The 19,036-nt window shown below is 41.6% G+C and overlaps 1 protein-coding gene across 1 annotated transcript in view; it reads right to left on the reverse strand.

Annotated features, from left to right (window-relative positions):
• MED13L (mediator complex subunit 13L) overlaps positions 1 to 19,036 on the reverse strand; it is a 168,229-nt gene that overhangs the window by 135,387 nt on the left and 13,806 nt on the right. The window contains exon 2 of the mRNA XM_030286081.4: positions 13,089 to 13,326. Within this exon, the coding sequence (XP_030141941.4) occupies positions 13,089 to 13,326 (238 nt within the window). The remainder of the gene's footprint in view (positions 1 to 13,088; positions 13,327 to 19,036) is intronic.

Raw genomic sequence — 19,036 nt, forward strand, 5'->3', positions numbered from 1 at the left:
CCTGGACACACATCCTGGATAACCTCACAGCTTAGAGCGGGTGGCCGGGGGGAAAAGCTGAACACAAAAGCTTTGGCTGAGGCAGCTCCCAGTTCCTGGTTCCAGTCAGATCTGCAGCTCCAGATCCCAAAGCAAGAGCAGTCACTGGTATGGTTTGCAAACCACTGCAGACAGCCAGGTGAGGGAAGGTTTAAGGATCTGAGAGTTCAGCATTCCCACAGAACTTGTCCACTGCACAAGGAAACCAGAACACAAACAGTTCCATGTGTAAGACAGGCAAACAAGGGGGCTGGACTGATTATTGGCCCCACAGGCATTGGGAAGTTGTGGATTTCCATTACAGATCACTGTTCTTAAATCAAGACCACTTAGTATGTGCAAAGTAACCACAGAAAGGTTCTAACAAACTGTACAGCTGACAAGAAAAGTAATTTTTAGGATGCAGCAATTAATTTCTCATCCTAACACGTTAATTTAAATTGATACCTGGGATTAAGTGGCCATAAGTCCAAAAATGCAGAAACTGCATTGTTAAGTGTAATAGGGAAACTCCAGAAAAGAAGTGGATCTGCTGACAACACAACTTCAAGCCAGAAGAGGGATGACAAATTTTGCCTCTGACATATATGGACTAACAGGAAAACAAATTAACATCAGCCTGTTCTCACATGAAATTATGAGACAGCACAATAGTGTAAAAGTCATCTTATATGCAGAGCTCTTAAAACTGAATTAATAGAGGACTATTGCATAGTTACTGCTGGTTATAATTTGGAATATATTAAAACCTTTACTTCCCCAGACCAATATTTAAAATAAACAAGAAGGCAGGCACAGCCACTTCATTAAAGTGATTACATAAACTCTCAAACCGAGACTTAATTTGAATTAATAGTAAAGATAAAATTGAATGCATAAACACGCCATGCAGAAAGAATGAAGTTCTGAAAAGAATTAAGTGGTTTGATGATATCACATAGCAAACACCTGATGAATTCATTAAACACAAAGGGTTGCAGATGTAATGATACAGTGAGCAGTTCCTACTTGAAAAATCAGATGGATGTCAAACTTGCAAAAAGCTAGTGAGTCTTAATAGCTGCAGGACACAGGCAGACGTTCTGCAAAGCAGCAGCAAACTTTGAGCCCAAGACTGATACAGCCATAGTATCAATACCAGACATGATTAGTTTCAATGAAGTTAATGCAGTGTTTGGGAGAACAGCTTCTATTTCTGCTTGGAAGTGCCAGGGATTTCTCCTTTAGAATTGCCCTGTAGCTGAGATCCACTTTCCCCCAGGCACATTCCCAAGGGATCCCTCAGCTCATCGATTACATAAACTACTCTCTAGTCTTACTCACCTTAGCAGGGCAGCTAAATATATGCACCAAGACATAAAATCTGCAGAGCCATCAAAGCACTTCTGCTGGAACAGAAGAGCTGACAATTTATAGGCTCTTCAGTTGTGCCTGCTTTTATCAGGCTGGTTAGTTGAAAGAAAATGCACACATAATTACTTAATCCCATTAAAACAAAGACAAATGACAGCAGAGAACTCCCAAGCTCAGCAGTTTGAGCACAGGAAGATTCTGAAGTCACATAGAAATGAATCACAGAGCCTTCTCTGTGGGCAGCTCCTTCCACAGCCCCTCTTATTTTGGCTACATCAGCATCACAGCTCTGATATCCTGGTATTTCACCCAGCTCCAGAAAATGGCATCTTGGACAATGAAGAGCTCCAGATTTCCCAATGTACCAGTAATCCAAGGTCTCTACTTTTTCAGTGAAGTGATTACATGACAATTAAACAAAGCAAGTAAATTCACAAGAAGCTACGAAAAAAACTGAGTTGCTTCTTTCAGCATTTGGGGAGCACAAGCAGGAATCCCAAAGAGGGAGCAAGCAGCAGTTTGGGGTTGATGCTTAATTTTAACATTTTGAGTTTCAGAAACTTACAGAAACTCCTGTTCAGTGCATTAATAACAAAATGTAAACTGTAGTCAGTACCTGAAGAGGGAAAATTAAGTAAATTAACGTTTCTCTAGGGGATTTATAACACAGGTTTGTTGGTGTGTTTACTACACAGGAATAAATAAATGTGTAAAACAATTGCAAGAACTCATTGAAGAACAGAAAACTGAACTAATGTAAATTCATATTAAACTCAAAAGTCACTTATTTTTAAGGCAGTAATGATTTTTTAATACAAATATATATTTAGCATACCTCTGGGCACCCAGATCTTTTGTCTCTGCTGTTCCTACACAATAATCTGAGCCCTTGAATGTGAGCAGTGTCTCACCTCCAGGCTCAGCCATCCTACAGCAGCTGTCAGGGACAGGACAAGCAAACAGTGCTGAGTGTAATGTTTGCTCACCAATTACCCTTTTGTGGGCTCACTGGGAACCTCCCAGGACAAGGCCAGGCAGAAGCCCTTATCCCAAAAGGGGAGGGATTAGGAATTTCAGTACTAGAGTGCATTACTTTTGAGACTAAGCAGTAACAGTCTTGCAGGCAAAACATTTTTCTTCACACTTTCCAGGCCTTAACTGCGGTTTACAGCAAAAGAAATAGTAATAAAATAATGCTTCCTGCAGTCTGGTTTAGTTTAGGAAAAAGGCAGAGAGGGACTGAGCCATAACTCCACATACACCTGGGACAAGGGATATCTGTCTGGAAGTTTTCCACTTCCAAGGACAGCTCGTCCAGGTACAAAGGCTCTCTGGGGAGCTCTCTCAAGCACGCTGCTGTTTGTTACTCTCAGCTTTACCTCACCTGCTTATTAGTTCCTGAATACACTATTACCCAAAGAACAGGAATAAACAAGTGGGAACTCCTCCATTTGGACTGCAAAACCCTGCTGGGTATAAATGCCATAGGTTTGTGCAGAGGACCAGTGGGCCTTACTGAAGCTGGAAGCATCAACACCATCAGAGAAGCAGCCGCAACGATGGTGATACCACTTCAGGACACCCCAGTTTTAGTTCATTTATTTTAGTATGGTGCAGCAATGGAAATAGGACTTTGCTTTGCATAGAAAATCCAAATTAGTCTCCCAACTCAGGGCTGTTAGGGATGGCAAGAGAATCCTTAAGTTACTTGCAAGTTATTCAAACTATAATGTTAGTACAAAAAAATAAAATGTTATCTTGCAATAAGCCAATTACACATTAAAGAAAACCTATAAAGCTTTTGTCAGGAACACAGATTAATCCTGACCAGCAGCCAGTTAAAGTGGTAGAACTCTAAGGAATATCTCTGGAAAGGGCAGGATTGTCAGTTAAACCCTTCTCCATTCTATCCCAGCACAGTCCTCCATCACCTCCATCCCTTAATAAGAGCAGAGGACATCACTCAAATACAGAAGCCAAACTTGCTTTACAGTCACACTGCTCACTACCATAATATCAGAAATCACATCCTTTTCATATAGAAGAGACCAAAAAAATGACAGGGCAGACAAACACCATACACTTCCTCTTCAGCTGCCTTTGGGAACAGATTCCAGGGAATTTTGTTGACATATGTAGCCAAGTATTGCACAGAATAAATTGTGTCAAACTCCAAAGGGGCCAAGAGATTTTCCTTCCAGCTCCCCAGAACCATAAACCCAGACTCCAAGCCGTGCTGCTCCCCTGTTGACACAATAACACTGTCCATACTTCCCATCTCTTTAGAGAGTTTAAAGAGTAAGTACAAAATTCTTAAAGGCATTCCAGTAACAAAAATCCTGTACAAAGACCTATGACTGGAAGTTTCCCTGGTGGGAAATGTTCTATTTCTTGTGTTTCAGAAGCAACCAGAATGTCAAGGAACAACTACAAAATAGAAATGTTTTATTGCAAATCTGATATTTATTTCCTGCTTGGAAACTGACACACCTACCACCTTCTGCTCTTCTTTCCAAGACCAAGTTTAATAATATAAGCACTTTTATATAGTAAATTCATATTTCAATTTCTCAAGGAATTTGAGGTGCTACTTTTGCCTTGTTATTTGTATGATCCACCCACCAATTTGTTATAGAAATTTGAAGCATTTCAGTTTGACTCCTGTGGCTCACTGACTATTCCAAAGCAATAAATATGCCAGGATTTGGTGCAAATCCTGGCAAACACTGTGCAGGAGGAGCAGACTATGAAGGTAGAGCAGGAATGGCTGTCAGGACAGCCAGGGAACACCGGCGGTGGCTGGGCCAGGGGCCAGCCCAGCACTGGGCCTGTGCCAAGGCAGAGTCAGGGCTGGGAAGAGGCAGAGGCAGCTCAGGGAGCTCCCAGCCCTCAGCACAGAACAGGAACAGAAACTGAAACTGCACCGGGCTCCCAGAAGCCCTGAGCTAAAGCAGCACAGGGGCAGCTGCAGGGCGCTGCTGCGACCAAAGCAGCAGTGCAGCCTTTGCTGCTGAGCCAGGCTGAGCACCCTGACCAGGGCTGCAGCTCCTGCTGCCTCTGCTCAGCTCCAAGAGTGGTTTACATCAACCAGAAGGCAAAAGCCCTTCAGCTGTGCCCACCCTGCAGCGTGCCTTTCCTCTGGCTTCTCCCTTCATTTCAAACTACTGAGAATTTCAGCCTTGGAAAATCAATTTTACACCATTCCACTCAAACCTCTACTTATCATTATAAGAGTCACTGCAACACATGGGCACTTGGTTTGCTTGTATAGTTTTTTTTTTACCAAGAGACTAATATTTAACTAACAGCACAACTCCAGCCTTTTCCTTTAGAAACCCCCACTTCCCATGGGCAAAGAGCAAAGATAAGATTCCACCCTCATTCTTAACATATCCCATGTACTCAGTTGTTTTCCACTTGCTCCTCCTCTTCATTCCACACAGGAATAGGGTTTTGTTTGCTTCTTCGGAAAGGCTATAGTCCAGTTTCAGGGCCCTGACATTTCAATGAACATCAGGAACAAACTTCACATTTCCAAAGCTGCTTCCCTGCCATTTTCCTGGCTGATCACTGACACCCGAGCCATGGATCACATCTGGAATTGCCACACGGACACACTGCCAGGTATCCAAGGTACTTGTCCTGCAGATTACAGTCAAATCCCAGGATAAGTAAGTGCAGGTGTATAATGAAGCCCACTTAAAATGAAACCAATCTCAGGCTTGGGGTACAAGAATTCTGTAGAAAGATTTATGACCTTTAACAGGAACTTCATTATAAAGAAAGTGACTTTATATAATGAAAACCATTTCTCTCTTAAGAGGAATGATGTGTTAACATCAGCAGAGCTGTGTTTTCTGTTTGCAATCCAGCACCGTCATTGTCACTTAAAGTTCATTAATTATTCTAAGAACGCCATTACCGAAATACAGTTGTATGCAATTTTTTAATAATTTTCTACAGAAGGTGGCATTTCATCTATTTTTAAAGTCTAAATTTTCCAGTAGAGCTTACCCTGTGTTCTTAGAATTACTCAATACATCAAAATACAAACATTAGTAATGAACCCTATTAATGCAGATTTCACTTCAAGCTAACTTAGATTTACTTCACACAGTTAAAAGTGAGTTCATTTCACTGAAAAAGGAGATTCCCTAAAGGAAAAACATCAACTACTGTGGCTAATATCGCCCAGTACATTGCTGAAAAATAAATTCTATTGATTGGCTTTTTTTCTTTTCCCCCCCTCCCTGAGCAGTACTTTTAAAAATACAGTCTTTTAATGATTGTTTAATTTTCATATAACTAGAATATAAATCCTTTACATACTCCTTTGCTGCAGCATAATGTCTCGTTTTTCATGGAAAAAACCTAATTACGTGGTTCACCAAACTGCCTGTGGTAACACATCAATTTTATTTACATTCAAAATTTGGACATGAATTCGTTCTCAGCACTCCAGTTAATTCCAAGCCCTTTTTACACAATAGTTCTCCTGGATTCATTAGTAACACCTCACTCTGCTGTTATTGGGAGGGATTCCCAGCTATTGGAACCTTGCTTCAGATTTCCAGCACTTTCTGGGCAGTTCCACTTCCACAGTTCTCTCTCACTTTAAATATCCTGGATTTGCTCTAAGTCTGGTCTTGCTGAAACAGTTCTGCCAAAGGACCATCATATTTCCCTCCAGAAGGCAGCTGTTAATATTGCCTCTGGAATACCAACTCCTTTTCCCACAAACACACCAGAGAAAAACAAGAACTGTTGTGTGGCAAATGAAACCTAAAGGTTAATTACTCACAATTTCAACTATTTCAGTCAAACTGAGCTTATATTTGGAAAGCAGAAAGATTATGAGGAAGTACATGGATTCAGTAGAGAATTTCTTGGCTTTGCCTGCCATCAGTGTCTTTCCTCTAAACTGTTTTCAGAAGGTAATTTGTTGCAATCAACAGAAAAAATTCCCAGCCATGAACAAAATTAAGATGCTAATTCTTGAGTGATATAAATAAAATAACACAACAAAAAGCATGAAAAAGCATGAGGCTTTTTTACAGCCCTTTGGTAGATTTCAGACTTCTTTATAACTTTTTAGCCTTGGATATTGCCAGCTGTAAGAAAAGGGAAAATGCACTATGTGAGAATGATCCATGGAATATCCCGAGCTGGAAGGGACCCACAAGGATCAGTAAGGTCCATTTCTTGACTAGAATTGGTAATGAATTCACACACGTTCTCATTGGATCCTGCTCTCAACACTGAGATTCCCTGTTCATGTGGAGACAAAACCACAGAAGGAAAGAGGAATTAAGGCAAAGGTAAGTGCAATCAGTATTCCAAACAGGACATCAGTTTTAATTTTTTTTAAAGACTCCCATAAGCCAACTTTCAAGTAAAACGAGTAGAGGTGGTGGGAAGAACATTTATTTTTAAAAGAAAGCAAAACAAAATGAAGACATCTCGCCCAGACACAATAAGGCTCTTGTCAACTTCATGTGTATAAAAGGAGTTGGCATTTTCCCATGAAGCAATTCCTTAATCCCAAATGATGGCATAATAACCTCATTTAATATGCCTGCTTAAAAGAAAAAGTTTATTTTGTCTAAGCTGAACTTCAACTGGCAATCACTGGACACCAATTACCAGTGTCAGATATAAGGGTCACAGAACAATTCTGCAGGCTGAGAAAGTAGGAATTCACTTTTCAATCCCATCTTCTTGCCAAAAGAATGGAAAAGTTGAACTTTGTTTTCATGTCTTTGGGAATAATCTATGCTAGGCAATTAAGAAAATGCAAATTACTCATCTTATTGAAAATAATCAAGCCAGAAACATACTTTTCAGTAACTTAATATTCCAATAAAGTCTTCTGTCACAGGAACCTACTTGTTAATTCCACTCTGCGCTCAAGAACCGGCAATTAACCATTTTCAGATTTCACTTCAAATTATTAATAAGTGGTACTCAGCTGCTTGATATTCATTGCTGCTTTTTAAATGGAAAGCCTTCCAAAAGCCTTGCATTTCAGATCCTTTATTCCTTGTTCACGAACTGCTTTTCCATGCCCTGGCTGCTCTCATTCATGATACCACCGGGCATGACAAGAGTTCTGGGGTTTATGGAGTTACTTAGTATATAAAATTGTTGTAATACACATCCCATACTTTCACCAAAGCCCAGGGATCCCAGAAATAACCTTCGGGCAAATCCAAGGAAGTCTTCAAGCCAGCTGTAATGCAATTCCAGCAGCAACTCCCTCCCTTCTTGCCTACTGCCATAATCACATAGTAGAATGAAAAGACTGAGGAGCACTCTCATTTGAACACCCATTTCACAGCAAGGGGGCTCAGTCTTCATTTCACACATTGCTTCACACACTTAAAATATGTTTGAATAGACAGGAACATCTTCTCATTCAATAATTAACATATCTCACTACAAAGAGCTTAAAGATACTCTAATTCCTGACAGAGCTCCCAATTCCTCACAATTGCAGAAACAAGACAGTACCCTGACAGAACCTTAAATAAACTCAAATTGAAATGGAAAGTAAATATTTCACTACTTTATTCTCTTTTACATTAGTGCAACCAAAAATTATAATTTTCCCAAGTTTTCTATTATTTTTCTTTTAATCCCTATTAAATGCTGACAAGCACCAACTACTAAATATTTACAGGTTAAACATCTACTTAATTTAGAAGACTTGCAGTCCAACTGATTGTTAAATGAAACTTTGAAATCTGGCAGTTCATAACGGAGCATACAGAACCCTTCTTAGCAGGAATAAAAAAAACTAGATTGAGATCTGGGGCAAGTTGTTCTCCTCAGGAAAGATCATTAAAAAAAGAGCTGACATGTTCTGCTTTCGTGTAGGTAAAAATCAGCCAATTTCAAGTAGAGAAACAATAGGACAAATTAATTTTGGGCACAGCCACATGGGTTAATGTGGGTGCCCCGTACACAGCTCTTCCTACAGGCAGCATTCTTCCCTCCTCACTTTTATCAGCACCAGGGGATTACGGCTGTGCCAGCCCGATATGCCAAGAATTCATAAACAGGAACGAGCCGAAGCTCCAGGTTTTTCCTGTCATAGCTCAAATTTCAGCTACATTTTTAAACTTACCAAGCTGCAAAAATCATGTACAATAATCTTTCAGGAAAGACTAATTCATTCAAGATCATCTATTCTTCATAAGCACTTCCATCCAAATTCTTTTATTCTACACAGCAGAAAGTGAAATAGTATAATTTTTCTGGGGAAGCAGCTCCAGAAATTAATGGATCAAGTGCAATATATAGATGGAAATCCCAAATACCTACCAGAATCAGTGAGTTCAGGCACACAAGCTACTAAGCTGATAGAAGGATCTACTTTTACCTAAAGAACTATCAAACACCCAGAATGTATTCATTTTCAAGCCCCTGTCTCACATCCTGCCAGCCTTCCAGAGTCCACCTCCAGTACTGCGCTTACCGTCACCAACCTGTATTCTCAGTAGTGGTACACATCATAATCCCTGCATTATCCCTGAGAATTCCAATATTCTGTACCACAAATGAAGCAAAGTGGAATATATCCATAAATCCAGTACAGATATTATTAAATGATAGACAAAACTGTCAGAGAATTACAGAATATTCTGAGTTGAAAGGGACCCACAGAATCATTAAGTCCAACTCTTGAAGTGGTTTAAAATGTCAGAGCAAAGTGCTCTTTGCAAAAGCAAAGAGGGGAACTGAGGAACAGATCTCCCTTCCCTATAATCTCTGTGGAACCCCCAGGGTCTAGGGCAAGAGTGGGAGAACAGAGAAAATCCAAGAGTTGAGTCTAAATTCTCTGTGATGCTCCAGATGGTATTTGGTCACCAAATGCAAATGAGAGCTCTGTAACTTGCAAATCCACAACGTTCCTGTCAAAAACGCTGCCAACAATCAGACACTCCCTCCTCTCCTTCCACTTCTTCTGTTGGATGTACAAAAACATGGATTTATGGGAAAAGGTACTGTGGCTGGAACAGTTGCCAAGCCTCTCCAGGCAATATCATTAAATAGCATTTATACTTCAGAAAACCAAACTTCAACAAACTTAATCACACTCAACTTTTTTAGACTTGGAATTACTCCAGTTTTTCCCCACTCACTGACCCCATCCCAATCAACTTTTCCCACCAAGGACTGAATAAAGATCTTCAACCTCTCATTCCATTTTAAATGCCACCACAATAAAAACCGGAACACCAGAGTCAAGGCTGCCAGGAAGAAGAAATGTAGGAGAATGTGCAAGAGACACCTCTGAAGTTCCCAGCTGCCTGGTTAATCCAACCACTCCACTGATCTATAACTGCTTTGCAAATAATTATTTTTACTTAATCTCCCATGACAGCATTTAATTATCCACAGTTTTGGAAAGCTACTACATAAACAACTCCCTCATACCTCCTGTTTACAACCACTAAGTTGTTTTCCCTATGACTATTTGAAATTCTTTTATTAATGGCAGATTTGTTGTTTACCAAATCTTCAATGTTATAAGGATTAAGAGTTCATGAGCAAAAGTTTTGAAGTGCTTCTGAAAGCAAAGCCTCATTTTGGACTTTTTCTCTGTTTACTGAAAACAGTAAATATCATACAGCACTTTTGGATTGACTCTCTTATCCAGAAAAAAACCAAAAATTATAATTTAGACTTGAATTAATAAAACATAATATTGAAAATTAAATACTTCCAAATTTAGTTACCACGAAAATATTTCATTTTCAAAGCACAAGTCTTAGACAAGAAAAGAGAAATCCAAAACTTTATTCTTAATAAGAATTCATGATCTCACTAACAGGCATTATTCCCTATAGTCCCTATATTTCAGATGTCAATGTTTTGGATAGACTCTAGTCTTCCTCCTGGGATTTGCAGCAACAGATTCCCGGGACTTGTGCTCCTGAAGATGTGAATACAGCACAATAACAAAGTTCTGGCCTCTAGTCCTCTGGACTATGGAACTCTAAGTCACAGTGATAATCCAACCTATAGGACCAGCATTTTAAGCTAAAGCAGCTCATTTCCTGAGCAGGTTAAACCAGAAAAAGGCATCATGTTACCCTGGCCCAGCTGACAGGCAAGGAAAACTCTGCTTCAGTAACTTTACTAATTTCTGTTTGTATGCCCACATGGAAAAGCCCTTTATATTTTCAGGAAGCTAATTTCAGCTGTCAAATACTTCAGTATTGTGGCCTATTTATATGATAAAAAGCAGAATAAACTTGTTCCTTTTGCCTTGTGGCTGCATGAAGCAGTGAACACAAACTGTGTCCTTTGTCCTGTCCCAAGGAATCAATGGACATAAATGCCTTATTCTGGCAGAATTTGAGGCTCAATATTTTGTCAATACTGATGATTGAACTCTAAAATGTACTGAACAGAGCCTAACAGCCCTATCAGCAGAAAATGTACAACACACTATTTACATCACTTTGAACTATATCTGATAAGTCACTACAAGTGTTTCAATGTGCTTTTAATATAGAACAAGGAAATCTATCCTTGTAGGATTTACACACATGACAACAAGAGAGTTTCAGATTGAATTCCACTTTAAAAGTTCCTGCTCTGAAGGCTCCAGCCTGGATGCTGGAACACCTGGAGTGCTGTGTCCAGTTCTGAGCCCCTCAGCTTAGGGAGGACCTTGAGGGGTTGGAGCATGTCCAGGGAAGGGAAGAGAGCTGGGGAAGGGGCTGGAGCCCCAGGAGCAGCTGAGGGAGCTGGGAAGGGGCTCAGCCTGGAGAAAAGGAGGCTCAGGGGGGCCCTTCTGGCTGTGCACAGCTCCTGACAGGAGGGGACAGCCGGGGGTGTCAGGCTCTGCTCCCAGGGAACAGGGACAGGAGGAGAGGGAGCAGCCTCAGGTGTGCCAGGGGAGGCCCAGGTTGGGCACGAGGAGGAATTTCTGCATGGAAAGGGTTGTTAAACATTGGCTGGGGCTGCCTAGGGAGGTGGTGGAGTTCCCATCCCTGGAGGTGTCCAAGGAACACCTGGACATGGCACTCAGTGCTCTGGCTGAGGGATCAGGCACAGGTTGGACTCAATGACCTTGGAAGTCTTTTCCAAACTAAATAAGTCTGTTATTCCATACAATTTTGAACCAGGCAAACAATGTGTGACAGTGATGCTTTGCTATACTCTGTCCCATACTGCACCCAGCAGAAGCAGGTTCAGCTGTCCAGACATTTAAGTGGATTTCCATACCACCACCACTGGAAGCAGCATTACATTGTTGTAACCAAGATGTCAGATATAAACAAGCTCCATCAATTTACAACAGAAACAGAAGCATCACCTGCAACTCCCCTCAAATAAAAAGACACTTAAGTCCCATCTACTGCATTTGAAATATTAAATAAACTATATTTCACTAAGAGAAAAGCATATATTATTAAAGCTTTGCTGGGTAAGTAGAAATATTACCCATTCCCTCATTCAAAACAGGTGCCTCATAAAAAATGAATGTCAGAGGAATGGCTCAGCACAGCACTTGTGAGCCATCTCTTTAATTATACATGATCACAGGGCTACCTGCATGGAACACGCCCCAAGGTGCTCAGGCCTCAATATCTGTGATTTCACAGGCTCTGGTGCCAAATAAACAATCTGGCAGCCATTAAATCAGGAAGTTTGGAACGGTGCTTAGAACAGAATGAGAATAAATGAATATACCATAATCCAGGAGTAAACAGTGCAGGGTACAGGTGGGAGATAAGGGACAACTCAAGCACACTTGATAAACAAAATATTCTATGTACTTGAAACAAATTTTATCACCAAGTCACCAGAAGATCTAAAGGCCACAAGGATAAAAAATTATTGCAAGAAACCAGAACCAGATCCATATGATTGTCTTGGGGTTTTTTTTAAATTACTGTTATTATTCCAGAACTGGTGAACTTCAGCTGTTTTCTTGCAAGACACAAGGTGAAAATGGAGGTAAAATTTATCAGCCTAATAAAACATCTTTTAGTTCAGGCAAACTAAGATTTGTCATAGCAACAATACACCACTGAAAAGAAAAAAAAAATTACTGGAGATAGTCAAACCCAAACAGGATCACAACAGACACGGTAGAAATAACTTTATCATGTTAATGCTTCACATTCTGGTGACTCTGAAGACAATCCCAGTTGCATAAAGCCTATAATCACCAACTTATCACTGTCACCTCTGACCTACCTGCCTCTTCCTGCCTCCTATTCCACTCACTTGTTGCAACTCGCCTTGGATCATGCTCAAATCCTGCAGCACGAGCACGGAGCAAGTCCTGACCTCACAGATTTACCTGGGGTGCCATGGAGTTCACCTGACGCTATAGGAGAGGTGATTTATTCTGTCAGCTACTACATTATGCCAGAGCTGGGGTATTGTTGTTATTATTATTATTATTATTATTATCCCTTGAACTAGAATTTACTCTACTTTCAGAGGTTCCACAAAAATCCAAGTCATGATGTTGACTACCGGTCTCCTGAGTTCAAGTTTCACTTTGCATCACGCGGCAAAAAAAGTCAAATTTACAAGTTTTTTTTGTCTTCCTGTAGGTCTTAAAACACAAACTGACAAAAATCATATAAGGTAGCAAGTTAAAGCATTTTTTAAAAATTCCTTTTTCACTGGGAAAAATGGAAGTAATTGAGAACCAAAGAGTGGCTTACTGTGCAGCTCGCGGTGGATGACATCGACCAGGTTGGGCTCGTCCCCCCACCAGAATATCCAGAGCTCCTTGCAGTCGGGTTTGACGTCCCGGCGCCACACACACAGCAGGTTGGCCTGCAGGCAGCGGATGAAGCTGAGCAGGATGGGATCATCCTGGGCTGGAGCTGAAATGATGGGCCCACAGTCCCCATGGCCTTCAAAGTTGTACCTACGCCATTTGATGCCCGTGAGTTCGGCCTACGGGAAACAAAAAGGAAGAAAAGAGTCATTGGATCACTTCATAATTTAGTTATAGTCATAGTTTGTTTCATTTTTATCGGTTAATCCCTCAATTCAAGTTCAAAAATCCTCCTATTCACATATTTTCCTTTACTCCCCTTCAAGGAAAATAATTTAGAAACAGCACTGAATAAACCTGGCTTACCCCTGCGTTTAGATTTTCACCACAACCTGACTCACTTCTAGATTTCTATACTATTCATTTCCAACAGCTTCATTCAATTTCTAACTTTACTGTTATCTTATTGTTATCTTACAAGTTAGACAGAAAAAAAAAAAAAAAAAGCAGTCAGGGAGAGGGAAGATTAATTTCCTACAGGCTGCTTGCTGGCCACAGGAGTTTAGCATCAACCCAAAAGTTAGCCACTTGGAAGTCACAAACAAAGCATCACAGTACTTAAGAAAACCAGTGACTTACTGGAAAAGCTGAAAGTTTCATTTCACATTATGACATTACAGGTTTACTAAATGGGGTTTTTATTTTGTCCAAATGAACAAAAGCAGAATATGGAAAGTTGCCATTTACTGCCTCTCAACCAGACAGAATTCTCTTATTAACCATCAAGGAAAAATGAATAGATTTGGTACCCAGACATTTGGGAAAGGCTTTCTTTGGGCACTGAACAGCTTCCCCAGGGAATGGGCATGGCCCCAAAGCTGCCAGAGCTCTCGAAGTGCTTGAACAATGCTCCCAAGGATGCACAGGGTGGGATTGTTGGGGTGTCCTGGGCAGGGCCAGGAGCCGGATTCAATGATCCTGGTGGGTCACTTCCAGCACAGGGTGTTGTGTGATTCTGAGATTTTCCTCCACTCCCAGTTTGCCCCATCCCTGCTGTAGCCTTCCCCTTTCTCTCCACTCTCCAGCACAGGACAGGGAATACCCCCCAGGGCAGTCTGGCTGTTATGAAACACAACTGGTGTGTGTATACTCTGCTCACAGTGGGCTTGTACTCTATTCTCTACCTGTTACCACATTCCTGCTGCTGCTGTTCCCACCACTGCTTCATTTCCAGTGTTCACACCTTCCCTTGGCTGCCCAGAAGCAGCCGGTGCTCAGCTCCCAAGTGCTCCTGCAGGAACAGCCAGCTGGTCTGCCACAAGGAGTGCAAACACTCCAGAGCAGCAGCTACACCTCTGACGAGAGAGGAAATTGCCAGAGATGGAGGAAAGACCCAGCACTGGAAACACTAGCTGCAGGAATGATTTTTACTCCTAAAGAAAACCAAAGACTTGTGGATCATGTATTCCTCCCATTGTCATCACCTCTGTAAGGACATTCAACTTCTCCTCCAAAACCCAAATTCTCCATCACACACGGAAGGATTTCCTTTTTCAAGTCTACAAACTTAGTCCATTTACAAGTCTAAACTCTAAAATTTACTTCTGTCCACCACAGTAGGTGGAAGGAGCCTGCTTGGTTCAAGAGCTGGCTGGTGAACTGCTGAGGAGCTGAAGGTGATGCTCATCATACCAACAACAGAGTAAAAACCACAAGTATTTCTTGGATTTTATAAATGCATTCTCTGAAACAGTTTTACCTCATACCTGTGTACTGCCTGGCCCAGCAGGGCTCTGGCCCGTGGCTACAGTTCCTGGGACTCTCCCTCAAGGACTGTTTCCCAAAACACTGATTATCCAGACTGCCCATTTAACTGACCTCTGAAGAGGCCACACCAGGCACATGGTTACTCAGTACTGCACTGGGAAAGGGAAGAAAACCTATGGAACACTGAACAGGAAGGAAATTGGGTTTATTGTTTGCAGGCCCCAAAACTACCAGGCATCTTTAGCTCCACAAGGAAGATGGTACACTACTATCCTATATCCTGCCAGCAGGACACCAGTCCTGGATTGTCTCAGCTGGAGGCTCCCTACAGCCAGCACTCAGAAATGCTGATCAGCCATCCAGAGGGTGGAAACTATGGTAAAGGAAATGGGAAAAGATAGTTCAGAGTGGCTGAGATACACAGCCATGTGCCACCTTCCTAGCATGACAAGGGCAGGGGAATGCAAAGGAGGCAAAATGGAAGGAGAAAAGTTATTTTTCCATAGTAGGGTGCTGGAACACCTCATACACTAAATAACAGTCTAGGAAAAAGCACTCCTTCAAACCATCTACATCTACATCTGTTCTTCATGAATCCCCAGCTATAGCTTGGAAAATGAATGTGCAGAGTTTCTGAAACAGGACAATGAATGTAACTACAAACCACAAAACACCAAGAATTAGTGCCAGCACAGGCAACCTGTGAAAAAATGATGTTAAATATTTGTGCCATAACCAGCTAAGAACATATGCTAAGTCACAAAGAGCATGGAACAGGAAGATGATGAAAACCAAAACCAAAAAACCCAACTGAACAAAGGACATTACTCAACAGCAGCACTTGCTTGATCCACACAGCAAAAGCCAGAGCTCAGCTGTTTCGAAGAGCAGAGAGGCTCCTGTGGCTTCCTGCCAGCTCAGAGGTATCATCCCAACATCCCCCCCAGAGGAGGGATGAAACAGAGTCAAGGAAAGCACAGTGAAATCAGCAGAGCTGCACCAAATTTAATTCTGCGCTAACTTCTGGAGTCTGTAATTCTGTGGACTGTGAGGAATTGTAAATTACTAACCTGGATCACAGCAGTGCCCACCCACACACAGAGAGACTCCCAAAAAAGGGGGAGAGATGAGTCCTGGGGCTTTGGACTCAGTAGCAGCATTAAAGGAGGTCTCACACATCATTTCCCAGTTCTAGTTGCAGAGATGTGGTTCAGCACATGTATTGGGGTATGTCTGTTTCTGTTTAAATTTTTAATAGGTAAGCATCAGTACTAATCCCTCAGAATTTCTAGATTGTGTCCTCATGTTAATTAAAACTGAATTCAAATAGAAATTTAAATCCGGAAGGGATACATAAGAGCAGACTACACCCAAAACACTTACACACATTCTACGCCTCTACTGATGTTCTGTGTAAAGTATTTAACACACTATAGGGAGATCTGAATCCACATGGGGATTTATTTACATTAATTTCTTTAAACAAACCAACCGTCCTGGTTGGAAGAGGCCTCCATCTGTAGCAGGGTTTGCAGAGACAAGACAAGCAGTGGGCTGTGGTTCTGGGAACTGTTCTGAAGAGCCAAATGTGGTTTCATTTGTGCTTCATTGGCAGTGAGCACGGGCTGACCCAACACAGCCTCATGCTCCTCCTCCACCCCAGCCACGCATTTCCATGTCCCAGTCTGACACTGGATCTACTGGTCATGGAATCACTTGGTGAATGGGATCACTTCACCAATTTAAACAAGAGAAAGCACGAGAAAGACAAACATTTCCAGGCTTAGCACCCTGACAGCTCATCCTGCAGCCAGGGAATCACTGAGCAGCCCCAGGAGAGGAGGGAGAGTGGAGTGGGATCTCCCCTGTCAGGGACAGCTCCAATCAGATAAAACAACCTTCAGTGCACCCAGACTGCTGTTCGTGTACAGCTCAACCAACACAAGCAAGCACTGGTGCCAGAGCAGGCTTGGCCTGGGTGCCTTCCCTGCAGCACTCAGCTGCTGCTCAGACATTCACACTGAGCTGGGCTGACTCAAACCCAGAAGGGTTGGATTAAACGACATTTTCCTCTACTCAGATCAGTCCCCACACCTGATTCATTAAACAGCCACAGAGATGCTTGTACCGGGAAGTCTGAGGACAGCAAAGCAGGTCAGGGAGGGCAGAGATGCGCTGATTAGTAAAACTGCTGGTTTGAAAGCAGCCTGAAACACTGAGACAGAAACGCAAATTGCCAACCTGAGGACAAAACTGTGAACATGCTGTTTAGCTCACAACTGCCTAGAGATGAATGCAGAACAAAGCAGAACTCTTGCCAGGTGATGTAACTGACTGTGTTTCTTGCATCTCTTCCCATATGCATGGTTTTGGCTTATTACAGTTGCTACAATGTTTTTAAAACTAAAAAGCCTGACCAAAAAAACCAAGGAACTTACAAATACTTATTATTATCCAACACTGTTAGCAAATCATGCATTAAATGAGATTTTTGCTTTGGTTTATAAAGGAAGGTGTTATGGAGGACTGTGCTGTGAAGGGTTTAACTGCTCAGATAAATGGGGCTGTTTTGAAATGGAGTTTTTTTTCTAAGTTCAGCAACTGCATTTGGACACAGAATATTTGTGAGACGCCAGTTCTAAATGCACTGGGCTAAGCGTGTAAGGAAACAGAGAAATTGGATCTCTAACAGTAATACCCAAACCCTTCACTAACATCCAACTTCTTACAGAGTAATTCCCAAGACACAAAAAGATCTGTTTCTGATGTTTTCAAAAGCAGCTGTCAGAGTAGAAGAGTGTGTTCAAATTCCACACAGGCATCCAAAACCACCCAAAACATCCCCAAGAAATAGGCATTAATGAAAACAGTGCGTTGCCAATGTCTTTATTCAGATGCATGGCCTCAGAGTGATCACACAGAGTCCCTTGGAAAGGGACACAAACTCAGGTTTCAGTGACCATCATCACACCCTGCAGAGTGAAACAGCCTCAAAAGAAATGAGCTGAGAGTGTTCAAACCTCTGATCCCCCTTGCACACACAGACAAGCAGAGAGACACAGAAAGCAAATTAGTACTTTCTTTCACACCCTGCTGCCCTAAATACAGACACCTCCACATGTACCTGCCACAGCTCAGGGTTCCAGGACACCATCTACAACTGAATTCCTAGGAGACAGAAAACCTAAGTTCTCATTCTTCTCCCCCTTCAGGCTTAAATCACAATAATTGGGAGGCTGGGAGGGTCTTCTGCTGATCTCATCGTGCTCCACTCAGATTGGTAGAGTTTAGGCTGCTAAAAATCACAATTCCCCAGTAACATTTCACAGTGCACAACTTGGTGCTGGCATGCTCCCAGCAACCCTGAAGATATAATTAGAGCTGGGTAGCCACTGTGACTGCTTTCCTCTTCTGCAGCCCTTGCAGATGGAACACAAACAAACCCATCTTCCACCTCCTCTTTTATTTCCCATCTCCACCAAATGCTTTTTGGCCACTGTTTTATGGAAAATGGACAGGCCAACTCTAAATTAACTTCTCCAGATCACTTGAGTAATTCCACCCATTTTAATACCCAAAGCCCCCTTGGAGAGATTATACAATCATAGACACAACAGAAGGAGAAAGAGGGAGAGTATCAAAAGTTTGAGAAATTCTTGTATTTGGCCACACCAAGTGTAAAGCAGAGCTATTTCTGAACTAGTTTGTGCTTCACTACATTTAAAACAATGACTAAAACAATATAAATGTGTTATTTTCCCTGCTTCATATCATACAGAAAAGTAAGAAAAGACAGAGTCAGGCTGCAAAGTGCAGAAAACCATCTGGTACTTTCAAAATAGGAAGGCTACGTTGGAAAGGAGGTAAGATCATATGATGAAAAAAAAAGCCAGATATCACTCACACAAGCCCTCAGCTCCAAACCTGCTTTCTCAAAGATTTTCAACATGGCAACATTCAGGTAATTTTATTTTTTGCACTTCTCCAATTTGAAACAAAATAAAAAACAAGTATAAAAATACTTCCCAGTTGTCTGCCTAAAAGGTGCCACTCAGACAAATTCAGGTCTATCCATTGCTTCAGACATAACTTTAATGGTCATAAAAAACCAATGCAAACAAT

This window comes from Taeniopygia guttata, chromosome 15 (genome assembly GCF_048771995.1).
Source record: "Taeniopygia guttata chromosome 15, bTaeGut7.mat, whole genome shotgun sequence".
Lineage (NCBI taxonomy): Eukaryota > Metazoa > Chordata > Aves > Passeriformes > Estrildidae > Taeniopygia > Taeniopygia guttata.